General features: G+C 38.7%; 1 protein-coding gene across 1 annotated transcript in view; it reads left to right on the forward strand.

Annotated features, from left to right (window-relative positions):
* Positions 1-236: 236 nt before the first annotated feature.
* Positions 237-13855, forward strand: part of CAND1 (cullin associated and neddylation dissociated 1) — a 43122-nt gene continuing 29503 nt past the window's right edge. Inside the window, exons 1-2 of the mRNA XM_006731186.3 lie at positions 237-697; positions 11262-11405. Coding sequence (XP_006731249.1) covers positions 630-697; positions 11262-11405 — 212 coding nt within the window. The 5' untranslated portion in view covers positions 237-629. The remainder of the gene's footprint in view (positions 698-11261; positions 11406-13855) is intronic.

Genomic DNA, 13855 nt, shown 5'->3' on the forward strand with positions numbered 1-13855 from the left:
CAAGTTATTCTCAGATTACAGCACGCTTGTCCCCCTCACCCCCCCGTCCTTTAACCGTCGCTTTCAAGTCTCGCGAGAACAGCGCCTTTCGGTCGTTGTCATGCCTCCTGAAAGGCGGTTCACGCGAAGACTGACGGAGGCCTCAGCCAACACGATTGCCTTTTACCTAGCGTCTCTATCGCGTGCGTGGGGAGACCTCCGTGAACCCTGACCTCGGCTTTCCGTGGCGTCCCGCGTTTGCCGCCCCCGCCCCCGGAGTGAAGGAGGCGGGTTTTGGCCTCTTGCCCTAGGGAGCGAGTGCGGAGAGAGTGGGAGCGAGACCGACCCGAGTGGAGGTGTCTGGCTCCCCGGAGAGGCCCTGCTGTACTCCTCGCTGCCCATGAGCTCCTTTTCCAGCGAGCAGCGCCGTCGTTAGGCCGACCCCGCAGTCTCTGCTTCCTCCAGGTCAGGCCCACGCCTTTCCGAGGAGGGGGCAGCCCGTCGAGGCACCTCCCTAGTCAGCGTCGGCGTCGCGCTGCGACCCTGGAAGCGGGAGCCGCCGCGAGCGAGAGGAGGAGCCCCAGCAACAGCGGCGGCGGCAGCGGGCAGCGGCGCCAGCAACGCCAGCGGGCGGGATCGAGGCCGTCAACATGGCGAGCGCCTCGTACCACATTTCCAATTTGCTGGAAAAAATGACATCCAGCGACAAGGACTTCAGGTGAGGCCGAAATCCGACCGTAAACCCACCTTGGGGTCCCCCATCCACGGCCCTGGCCCTCACACAGGCCTTGCCCCACCCCTTTGGCCTTAGCCGGTTTGTGTGCTTTCCCGAGCTCTCCGGCCCACCACTCCGTTCCCTGATCCCGCAAGATCCTTTTTCTCCCACCTTCCAACCCCCTCCCCCCATTCTTTCCTCTAGGCCGTTGCCCGCCGCGGGTCCGAGGCCCCTTCTGCGTCCCCAGACGCCTCCACTGCATTCCCTGCTCCCCACCCCCAATCCCGAGACGTGATTTTCGTGTCCCAGGTAGTGTGAAGGGGCAAAATCACCCACCATTGTGGGGAAGGGGGTTGCTCTAGGCTTGGAGACCAGGAGGCCCGGGCCTACCGGCCAGCCCGCCTTAAGCGCTAGGCCGCCCTGCTTGCTAGGGCTGAGGCTGCTGCCCACTCCGGGCCCCAGCTGCCGCCTTTTTTCCCGCAGATGGGAGTGGGCCTAGGTGCATTCAGCTTGAATGATTTGCTTTATTTGAGCTTTCCACGGATTGGGTTATAAACTTTTTCTTTGGACAATTCCTTTCGTGAAGGTGGGAAGAAGGGGGTGGGGTGGGGAGGGAGCCAGGATGAGGAAACTTGACTCGCAGGGTTTTCCCGCCAGCATCTCTGTCATTTTTCCTTGTCAGGTGAAAACTAAGCAGAAATTCAGGGTTTCATTCTCATTTCCTTATATTCAAAATTACTGCCAGAAAGGTGAATTCCTGAACCTTAAACTAAAAAGTAAAGGAAGCAAATGGATCTTACTGATGGAAGTTTTCAAAAATGAGGGTGGTGAATATGAGGCTTTATTATAGCAGTTCTGTTCCAGCAGACTTGTACTGTCCGTTCCAAACCTTGGTAACATGCATTTTGAAGAATTGTTATATTTTCACGGATTATCTGGGTCCCCCACCCCCCCTTTTTTTGTACTACAGTGGTGGCTACATTCCTTCCTTCCCACCTCCTATCCCATCACAAATAAATAAGCTCCCAATCTAAAAAAAGCTTTTTTATTTCTTTGATACTTCTTTTGTTCTCTAAGGCTTGGTGGTTGTATTTTGTGAGCATTTTAAATGAAAGAACAGATATCTTCAATGAAAATTGAGGCTGAAGTCTATTTTATTTTGTTTTGTTTTATTTATGTATGTATGAGCAGTACCCTTTAACACCTGAAAACATGTTCAGACCTCGTCTACTAGGAAGAGATTTTCCTGTTTGTGAAAGGAGAAGCATGAAAAATGTAATGATTGTCTTCCTCATTAAAATTGATGTGCTGGTGTATTAAAATGGTCAGTGAAATACAGTTTTGGTTCTGTGACTTCAAAGCCAGAAATGAGTTTTACAAAGTTTTGCTACCTAGGGAGTTGTTGGGTATTGCATTTGAAACTTTTAAAAATGCAGTTTGCTAATACCAAAGATTTTAGTGTTGTGACTTTTTGGAAGAGACATGTTTGTTTTGGTTATTTTGGTATTTCAGATTTGTGTAGATCAAAATCAAGATTTATTGGAGGAAATAAAAGTTTTGCTTTTGTTTTTGTGTGTGTGCGTGTTTTTTAAGGATTAGAATGCTGTTTACTTCCCTTTGGGAACTTTGCTTGCTCTCAATGCAAGACACTGAAATTTAAATACACATTTGAGTGGGATATATACATATATAAAGGTTATATATGTAACCTTTCAGCTATGTAGAGTGTGTGGTGTGATTGCCCCCCACTTCCCATTTCTGTCAATTTGGTTCATTCTGTAAAAGTACTAACAATTTCACACTAAAGATAGCACTTTGCTATAATACTATAATAGCATGATTTTGTTCAACTAGGTAGACTTGTGTATGGGTAATACGCTTAGAATAAACAAATCAAGTCGTGTTAATACTGCATATGTGATTTTTGACTCAAGCTATTTAAATTTCTTGTAAAGATAATATATACATGATTTTGTGTTTTCTTTTTTAAATAAACTATATGAAAGATATAATGCTTTGATGTTAAGCTGTAGTCAGTGTTGAACTTGGTAAGAATTATCTACCAGTTTCAGCTAGAGTAAATCAAAACATTGCTTGGAGGATTGTTCTTCCAAAAGTGTAATATTGATATATTTCTAATAGTTGATGAAGAAGATAACTGTAGAAACAGTGACTTTCAGTTATCTGGCATTGTTAAGATATTTTTATTAACTATGTTTTAAAGACTTGTAGTATGCTGAAGCCATCCAGTTAACAGACAAGTCTTTGGAACTAAAGTACTGTGTATATTAAATTACAGATATTTAAGAGATTAACTAAAATAGTATTTGAAGTCAAGTATTTTGAACATTTTTCTGTATAATTTCAGTGTAGGCATTTATTTGAATATATGTGTTCTATTTTAAAATTATGCCTTCTACTTTCTCATTTCAAATTTGTTTATTTTGGTGTAAATATCACAGTTTGTTGCTACGTGATTTCAAATACCTACTAACAAAGATCTTGAGGACAGAGTTAATATTATAGAATAGTGCAAACCACTGTACTTGTGCTAAGGGGAGATGAAAACAATAATATATTTAAAAGGAAAAAAAAGTATTCCTCTCATGGTAGAATCCAAAGAGAATATGACCTACTTACTGGTCACAAAATATGGGCTCTAGTCATGTGTTCTAGTCTAGTAGGATTCTTTCTTGTGAACTGTCTGTGAGATCTTGGACAGGCTACTTAATTTGGGATTAAATTTTTACTTTGAGAGACTTGTACATGGGTGATTACAAAAGGTCCGTTATAGGCTGAAATTTTAGGTCTCTGGATAACTACATAGTCCATTCATATAAAGTAAAGTAAAGAAGTGGGTACAGGCTTCAAATTTTTCAGATGTCAGCATGTTTAAAGAATCATTTTGTAGGATTTAAATCATGGGTTCAATTTATTGGTGGGGGGACATCTAACGTCCTTTTTCTTTCATGTTTTAGTATTCTGTACTCTTTGAAGGTGGTATTTTAAGGTTTACTACTAGTACATAGGTCATTCTGTAGATAGCAGAATGAAAACTTTAATGTGCATGAACCAGGTGAATGCTCTATTTATGAATATTAACATTGAAAATTGAGTGGGTTGAGGTAACTGAAGTTTTCCTTTTATTTTCATATGCTTCACCACCAACTGAATACTTTAGTCTTCCAAGGAATAAAGAGCTGAAGAAAATTTACCACTGTTCTGTCTTTATCTACATAGTAGTTAACATTAATGCTTACTGTCAACTTTATATACTTGATCCTGTTTATCCTCATAACTCTAGTATAAAGTGGATACTAACAATCTGTATTCCAGTCCAGGAAACTGAGGTGTGGTGGTGGTAATTAAGTACTTACCCAAGGTGAGTTAGACATTAGATCTGGGATTTCCAGACCACCCCCAACCCCAACCACAGAGCATGAACTCTTAACTACCATGTTATGTTACTTCTCCAGGGTTTTGACTAGGGGACATTAAGACTAAGAACTTAAATTTCAGTTCCCTCTTAGGCTTACGGAATATTTTGTGCTAGAAGACACTTGTAATAATTCCCTGAGAAGGGACTACAGAATGGTCACGATCTAGTGCTTGCCCTCAGTAGTATTTACATGCTTGTTGAATAGTGAAGACACTTTTATAAAAAGATGAAGAACCCAGAGCAATATGTAGTTGTTAGCCTTAAATGGCAGAGAAGATGGAAGCAAGGAGATTCATGTTTGTGGAGTCACCTGAGCTAGGTCTTGAACTTGTAGGTAGAGAAAACTAGTGCAAGCGGGAAAGCTCACTATACAAGTAGATAATCTTGACTGGAGCTGGGGGTATTGTTTAGGGAACTGCTTGAGGGTAGGGACCTTGTTTTACTGAACTGAATCTTCCACTGTTTTGGCTTTGTGGGTTCCCAGGTGCTGCTAGTTTTAGTTGGATTTTAATTACAGAGTTAGAAAAGCGTGTAAGGATTTTGGGAAATTTCTTCCAGAAACCATGGTAAAAACCTACCAGTCTATTTTTTTTAAATACCATTTGATACAATCTTAAAATAATTTACTGCATTGCAGAATTTCCTAGCTTGATAACAGTTTATGTTACCAAATTTATGTATGTATGTATGTGTTTTGGATATTAGCAGTTACTTTTTTCTTGGAAACTTTAAAATGCTACTAAAAATCGGAGTTCTGCACTTTCAGAGCTGGAAGGGACCTTAGAGAGCCTATAACATACCTGAAAGTACCCTATGGGCATTTATAATAATGTAACAGTAAATACTGGTGAAGTTCTCTGTACTACTTGTGCTTGAAGAAAAGTAAGTTTAATCAGAGGAGATAGATTTGTAGAGCTTAGGAAGGTGATTTCTGGGCACCTTTTAAGTACTTTGCAGGTTGATGGCCGTAAGTTACTGGATTTCACTTACGTGATAAAGGTGTACTGCTAACACTGATTATCAGCAATGATTAAGGCTCACCACTGAAGAAAGACCTCATTGAGGAAATTGGGAAGAAGAAAGAGGGCTAAAAATTAGTTTTACTTACATGAACAATATTGAGACCATCCTAAATTCATACTCCAAGGGAATAAATGAGAAAAAATGAGATGGTGGTGGTGTGTGTATGAGTTTTTTGAAAGATAATTAGCTCATTAGATGGTACAGTTGGCCCGTATCACTTAGATGTCTGTTAGTAACAAGGGTAAAATTGTGCTTGTGTATGAGAGGAAGGGTTGTGAGACTGCTCATTGTGCAATACAAGGTATCTATTTCTACCACTGTTTCTGCACGTCTCTAAATTGGATTTATGATGAATAAGTTCTCCCCTCAAGGAACTTTCAGTCCAGTAGAATAAGCCAGGTGTGTAAGTTCTGTCGTATGACTGTCTTGTTCATAACTGTGTTTGCAGAGCCTGGCACACTTCCTAATGATGGTACTCCCAGAATATATGTTGAATACATGAGATGGCACTGCCAGTAGGTTCTGTCCACCTGGGACTGCTGTAGGAATTTGAAAGTTAACATTTTAACTTTTCTCTCTCCCACCTTAAGCCTTTTTTATTTTGTCCCATTGCGTTACCATGTACCAAATGTCCCAGTTGGAAAACCTTGATGTCACCCTTCTACCTTTTTCTCTCTCATTTAATTCCCTGATGGGTATTTCTTAAAGTTTAGTCTTCCTGTCTCTGGCCTCTTTTTAATCCAGTCTTTGGTAACTCTTCCGTTAGAATTTTCTTTCTAAATATCACAGCTGATCATTGCCTTCCCCACTAATTCCCATTGACTACAAGATAAACTCTAAACTTAGCTGTTGCCCACGTAAGGATCACTGAAATTACTCTTCCCCAAGTTTCTGACAAGCTCTATGTAACTAATTCAGTGGATATTTTGTTTGCTTATCTATTTGATATGCAAGCACTGTTATTACTTTTTCCTTCTTGAAATTCTCTTACATAGGCATCCTTGACACAAGTTGGATTTATTACCATTATAGTGAGGGAGAGAGAAGACACACTATGGGAAGTCTCAGTTAAAGAGTGGTAGGACCTATTCATTTGGGTAGTTTTGGGAAGGGTCTAAGGAAGTGGAGTTTCACACTGGATTGTTGGAAAGTGGGGCAGTTCCATTGTTTGACATCTTAATACGAGGAGGGGGAAACTAAAGCAGAGGAAAAGCTGTAATTGGTGAAGAAGTAGCAGTCAATGAGTTAGAGTGGAAGGTGTGTGTGGTATTTTGTGTTAAGTGAACTTGTCTGAAATTGATGTTCTGTGAGGTGGTTTATGTCTAGGAAAACAATACGCTTTCATTGTAAGCATCAGATCAGTTTGGAGTAACATTCAGATATAGGTATGAGCCTTAGATCAGTTCCTGGACTGCAGGGCTACTGTTATTTTGTGTTTCTGTTTTTTCTCTTTCTTAGTCCTCCCTTCTGACCAAGGGCAGATGAAATTGGGCTGCAGGGCATCATTGATTTATGATGTTAACATCTTGACTATTGCTGAGATTTTGTTGATTAGGATCAGAAGGAATGGCCATTCTGTGTAGTCTGTGGTTGAGCCAGGTTTATTAATCCTTTCTCCAGTTGTAAGGTGAGTGTTTGAACCATCTGATATGACAGTGGATGCTAAATAACAGTAAGACTCTGGAAGGGGTACATACCTGACTGTAACACCCAAGTCCTGTGGTTTTCCTCCTACTGCTTTGTCCGTTTGCTAACTCATCCCTTACCATCCCCATATCTAATCCATTTCAAAGACTTATTTTAACCTTTTAAATCTCAAATAGTTGGTTCTTATTATTCTCAGTAGGTAGTACTATCAAGTTACCATGAACATTGAATACTGAGCCATTACTAATAGGGGAAATACGGTGGTAGGTTCCTGTGAGCCTCTAGTCATAGCATTTTCATATTTGATCGGTTCATAACCTTGTTTTTATTTCTGTTTAAAGACAACCTTATTTAATACATGTTGTTGATTCGTTCACATTGTGCTCATGGCCAACAGCACTATCACTTCATGCCTGAGAAAAGCTTATCTAATATATGTATTTTTTTCTGGAAGACACAGCTTTCTTGTACGTAGGAATACTAGAAGCACTACGCTATGCTTGGGGGTCATTTTAACAGCAACATTACCAACAAAAAACACAAACATGCAAATGATGTGGCTCTAGATAGAGAAGAGGATACTTTTTACAGTATGTGAGTTGAAACAAGAAGGCATTAACTTTGATAATAATGAGAATTGCTTCTGTGTCCATTTTTCTTCCGCCATAGATGGTCATAACCCTAATTGTAGCTACCATCATTTCGCACTTAGACTGCAACAGTAACTCTCCTAACTTTCTCCATTCATTTTGGCTAAATGAAGATTGGTTCTTTCTACACTCTGACCATAGTGTAGCTGGAGTAACGTTTCTGAAATGCACATTTGATCATTTTAGTGTACTGCCCATCTCTGACCCAGATGCCTTTCAGTAACTTCCCATTGCTCTTAGAAAAAAGACTAAAATCCCAATAAGACCCCCAAATCTCTTCAATCTCTTGGCCCTTGCTTACTTGCTCTCCCCCCCCCCCAAAAAAATTCCTGTCCATGCTTCAGAGTTCAGTCTTTCCTGATGCTCAAACCCCAGTGCAGTCTGCATCAGGTTACTTTATTACACCATTGGGTTTTCTTTGTGCCCTATCCCTTTCCTTCCCTTCCTAGCATTTATCTCTGTTCATAATTACATATACAATTAACCCATATATGTAGTTTTTAAAACTAATATGTCTCTCTTTGATTGTATTGTAAGCTCCTAGACAGCAGGAACTGTTTGCTTTTGCCATCTCTTGTTTGTATAGAGTTGAGCACAGTACCTGATACATACATACTAGGTTCTCACTACAGAGTCAGATCTTTCTTATCTTGACGTCAGCCTACATTTCCATCTTCTTCCTGTTAGGCTTCTTTCTACCTACCTATGTCCCAGCCACACTTAACTGCTTCTTAGCCCTTCACTCAAAAGGGTTATGTCCCTCAGCATTTTTGCTGCTGCCGCCACCGCCCCCACCCCGACATAGACAAAAATAAAAATTTAAAATTCCAAACCAGCTTTCCCCATGCACACCGCTGTTAATCCTTTGAGATTCAAACTGTCGGTTCTTGGTGTGATCAGTGTCCAATATCCTTGAGTATTTTTAAAAATCTGTAAGATTGAGATTTGTCCATTTACCTGTCTGTCTGCCATATTAGATGAAAAGGTTAGGAGGAAGGGACTGAGTCTGTTTTATCAGCTTATGTCTTAGCACCATGCATAGAACATTACATGCTTAAGAGACATTTTACAAATTGGCTTTTGAATCTGGCATGGACAGCTTTTTAGCTGGTTAAACAACTTTTCTTACAGGATGATTTTATAGTGCAAATTTTTGTATCAAATTAACAGAAGAAATTCTTAGAACTTTCTGTTTGGGGGTCACCATTAAAAAGTAACTCTTAGTATAACTTAATACTGTCTCAATCCATTTTTTCTCATTTTTAAAAATAATAACCTATTGCTAATTTTACTGGGGCTCATTTCAGCTTTAAAAAATGTTTAACCATTGGTCATAGATTTTTTAAAATTAAAAACTTTTATTGAAGTATAGTTGACATATACAGTGTTACATTAGTTTCAAGTGTACAACAAAGTGATTTGACAGTTCTAATTCTGTACATTACACAGTGCTCACCATGCTAAATATAGTCACCATACAAAATCCCTGCCATTTATTTTATTACTGGAAGTTTGTGCCTCTTAATCCCCTTTAATACCCTCCAGGTCCATGCATGTTGTTGAGAATGGCAAGATTTCATTCTTTTTTTGTGGCTATTCCATAAAATATCCCATTGTTCTTTAATCCATTTATTTGTCAGAGGACACTTGGGTTGCTTCCATATCTTGGCTATTGTAAATAATGGTGTAGTGAACATAGGGGTGCATGTATCTTTTTTAATTAGTGTTTTGTTTTTGTTTTTGGCAGATACCCAGTTGTGGAATTACTGATCATATGGTATTTGTATTTTTAATTTTTTGAGGAACGTCCATACCATTTTCCATAGTGGCTGCACCATTTTGCATCCTACCAACAGGGAACGAAGGTTCCCTTTTTTCCACATCCTTGCAAATGCTTGTTATTTCTTGTATTTTTGATACTAGCCTATCTGACTGGTGTGAGGTAATATCTTGTGGTTTTGCATTGATCATAGATTTTTGAAAATCAGTAGACTTCTCTGAGGTCAGGAGCCAACGTTTATTTACTTTTTATCTATCCTTTGCTCATAGTCCAGCCTTTGTAGCATAATAGGCAATGAATAAATAAGTGGTAAATAAAGGAAAGAATCTCTGTACCAGTAGACTACCTTCACAACCCTAAAACAACTTTTTGCATTGGGATTATTTGCTTTTTTACCTAAATTAATGGCCATGTTCTCTTCAACCAGGTGATGAGCATTTCAGGGGTCTTTAGAAGTCCTAACTACTGTGGTTTTATTTCATGATTTTATGGAAGTAAAATGGTTAAGATATTTTAATGCTTTGTGTGTAGAATTCCTGCATTAGTGCGCTATTACTCAGTTTTTTGTTTTTTATTTTCTAGAATATTGTGTGGTTTTAATTTCATTTGTCATATAAAATGGGGAGGGGCTATCAATTACAAGTATGTTCATTTAAAAAAAGTACATGCTTTACCTTGTATAATCCCAATTTGAACACCAACTTTATAAGCAGTTTCACAAAACTTGGTAAGAATTGTGCTTGCATTGTAGTTTAAAACTTTGCCAAATTAGCATTAAATGAACATATCAACTCCTTAGATAACAAATAATTCGTAAATTAGTAAGTTGTTTTGCCAATCCTTACCACATAGTTTATCGCCTGTATTGCCAGACTGTCTGCATAGCTATTTATCATTTCAGCTCCAATAGTTAGTGGTTTTTAATTGATTTAAACACAGATTTTGATATTTCTGTATATAATATAAATAGTACACTTTTACTCAAACTTGATCTGGTTCAGATACAAGAAGAAGGCATTTAAGTAGTTGTTACTGCAGTTAGGTTATTTCAGTAGGTAGAGAAGAGCCAGAATTAGGGGAAGAATTCATTTGGCCTTCAAACAGGGGGCTTTATTTCATAGTGTGATTATCTGTTACTCTTGAGAAAATACTTTTAAAACAATGAATCGTCTGGTGAGGTATATGAGAAAAAAATCTGAGAGTCTGTTTACCTCATCTTTGTCTCCTATTCAACCCTTTCATGTAAAGCTGAGATTAGACGATCACTCTGGGTTTTTTGTTAAGACTATTAAGTATTAAACTTGTCTTTGGCAGTAGTTCTTAAGGGGAGGGGGCTGGATGTCAGATGAAAATACGTTCTAGAATAGCCTCTTCACCATTTTGAAAATACATCTGATAACCTTGTGATGGGAGTTGGGGTAGAGCTGAGAATTTGTATTTTGGAAATTTCCCAGTAATTTTTTTTTAAAGTTTTTTATTTATTTGCGAGAGAGAGAATGAGAGACAGAGAGCATGAGAGGGAGGAGGGTCAGAGAGAGAAGCAGACTCCCTGCTGAGCAGGGAGCCTGATGTGGGACTCGATCCCGGGACTCCAGGATCATGACCTGAGCCGAAGGCAGTCACTTAACCAACTGAGCCACCCAAGCGCCCGGAAATTTCCCAGTAATTTTTTAATATGTGACCCTTGCCCCTTGATCCCAACACAGAATATTATATAGGAAGGTATTCTTAATGTTCGTAGTTAAAGGCTTCCTAGATAAAATTCAAATCACATGCAAAGAAAAAGTAAAGAGGAGCTTTTCTCCTCCTAAAAGCAATGATACAGTTAATTAGAATGAAAGAACACTCACAGTAGATCCTATCTGTAACTTAAAACAGGACTGACCTGGGGAAGATAATTTAAAGTGATGGGTTCCTTATTTAAGAGAGTTTGTTAGGACTTAGTTAGATAAGGATGATAGCATTGTGTTTGAAAGACATCTTTGTGCTTAAAAATTGAAATAATCAACAAATTTAATTTTTTGATAGGTTTATGGCTACAAATGATTTGATGACAGAACTGCAGAAAGATTCCATCAAGTTGGATGATGACAGTGAAAGGAAAGTAGTGAAAATGATTTTGAAGTTACTGGAAGATAAAAATGGAGAGGTACAGAATTTAGCTGTCAAATGGTAAGTGTTTTTTACTTGCTTCCCACCCCTGTCAGCCCCATTAAAAGACTCAGTGTAATAGTTGGTAAATTATCTTAGTCTTGTACTATGTCTTTCTGGAATTTTCTTTAGAATTTGCAGGTGAGTGGTGAATGTTTAATGTTTGTATGTGGTACATATGATACACTTCTTAAAGTTTCTTTTTCTTCTTTTTTTTTCTTTTAAAGATTTTATTTATTTATTTGACAGAGCGAGAGAACACAAGGAGGGGGAACAGTAGAGCGAGAGAGAGAAGCAGGCTCCCTGCCAAGCAGGGGGCCCAATGCGGTGCTCAGTCCCAGGCCCCTGGGATCATGACCTGAGCTAAAGGCAGATGCTTAACCATATGAGCCATCCAGGCGCTCCATATTACTTCTTAAAGCCTTTTATGGTATTTTGATTTGTATGAAATACGTAATGGAAACTCCAGAAAGAGTGATTCTCTCACTTGTTTGACCTGATTTATTTAGCCAGGTTAAAAGGCCTACTTGCCTCGGGGCGCCTGGGTGGCTCAGTCGTTAAGCGTCTGCCTTCAGCTCGGGTCATGATCCCAGGGTCCTGGGATAGAGCCCCGCATCGGGCTCCCTGCTCCATGGGAGGCCTGCTTCTCCCTCTCCCACTCTTGCTGCTTGTGTTCCCTCTCTCGCTGTCAAATAAATAAAATCTTTAAAAAAAAAAAAAAAAAAAGGCCTACTAGCCTCTGTTCATCTCTGTATGAAAATCTAAGAACCAATGATCAAGGGAAGTAAAAAATAATAAGACTTTATAAAGAACAGCAGCATTTAAAACCATAGTTAACACAAATTAAGACTGATGGGTACAGCAGCTACGAAGAATTTTTCCTAAAAATTGTGGGAATTCCAATTGTCTTTGTGTACAGTGTAGTAGGAGCATCTTATTAGACATGTTATTGACAGTTTAACTATTTTTAGTAATAGGGTACAGAATTTGAGTTCTCAGTAAATTCTATTGACAAATTGTTTCATTTATATGTATCAAATACTAGAAAACTTAACAATTTACATAGTTAGTGTAACCTTTAGTTTCATGTAAGAAGCTATGGAATTTTATGCCATTTTGTATGTCCTGTAATAATTAGGCATCAATTTAAAACGTTGTCTCATTATGATTCCTTTATTGCATTAAAAAAAATTTTTTAAAAGATTTTATTTATTTAAGAGAGAGCGAGAGTGCACAAGAGGGGGGTGGGGGAGAAGGGCAGAGGGAGAAGGAGAAGCAGACTCCATGCTGATCATGACCTGAACCAAAGGCAGATGCTTAACTGACTGAGCCACCCTGGCGCCCAATATTGCGTTTTAGGCTTAGCTTTTACATACCTGCTGTAAAAACAGGCAAAAATGTGAGAAATCATTGGTCAGCATAGAGTTTTTAGACAATGCAGTACAATTTCTTTAACTTGGGACATTTGCAAGTTTAAAATAAAATGGGTCTTAAAAAGATAGGTTGCAGAATAATGCAATGAGTATAATTTACTTTATTTTTCATCTTTTATTTATTTTTTTTGGCCTGTGCTTAATAAAATTAAACATTGTTCAAAATATATGATGAACATTTACCAGCTTTTAAAAGTGGTAATAAAAAGTAGTCTTTGTCCGAAATTGAGAGTTGAGAGGAACATAGGTCTTATTCACTTGCATAGGAATCTTTACTCATTAGGGACCTGAGCTTTTGGTCTTTTGAAGACCTTTTATTCTTAAAACTTAACAGGTTGGGGGCAGAAATGGCATATACTCAAGAAAAAAATAAAGGAATTAAGATATAAACAAAAGTAATACAGTAGGAGATAAAACCCAAGAACTGATTCTTGGAGGAGGGAAAATCACAATAGATAAATTACTAACTAGCCTTATCAGGAAATAGGGAAAATTGTCAAAGAACTCATCACCCAAAAGAAACTCAGGCTCAGAAATCTTTCACACACGTCTTTGAAACCTCAAAGAACAGATAACTCCAGTACGGAGAGTTCTAGTACTATTCCAGAACATAAAGTATGAAAACTTCCCAGTCTTTTATTTAAACCAATTACTGATAATACATTGTGACTGAAGATAACACTGAAAAAGAAAACTACAGACCATTTAAATGTTCAAAATATAATCCAACAATACAGTAAGTGTAACATACCATGACCAAGTGAGATTGATCCCAAGAACATGAGGGCGGTTCAATATTATGTGCTTTGTTAATATATTTCATTATGTTAGTAGATAAGAGGGAAAAAAACAGTTGTCTAGGCACTGATAAGATTCAACATTGATGCTTGATTTAAAAAAGATTTTTTTTTTTTTTTAATTGAGAGAGAGAATGAGAAGGAAGCAGGCTCCCCGCTGAGGTGAGAGCCTGATGTGGGACTTGATCCCAGAACTTTGGGATCATGACCTGAGCAGAAGGCAGTTGCTCAACCAACTGAG

This window comes from Leptonychotes weddellii, chromosome 5 (genome assembly GCF_054177405.1).
Source record: "Leptonychotes weddellii isolate Sample4059 chromosome 5, ASM5417740v2, whole genome shotgun sequence".
In the NCBI taxonomy this organism is placed as follows: domain Eukaryota; kingdom Metazoa; phylum Chordata; class Mammalia; order Carnivora; family Phocidae; genus Leptonychotes; species Leptonychotes weddellii.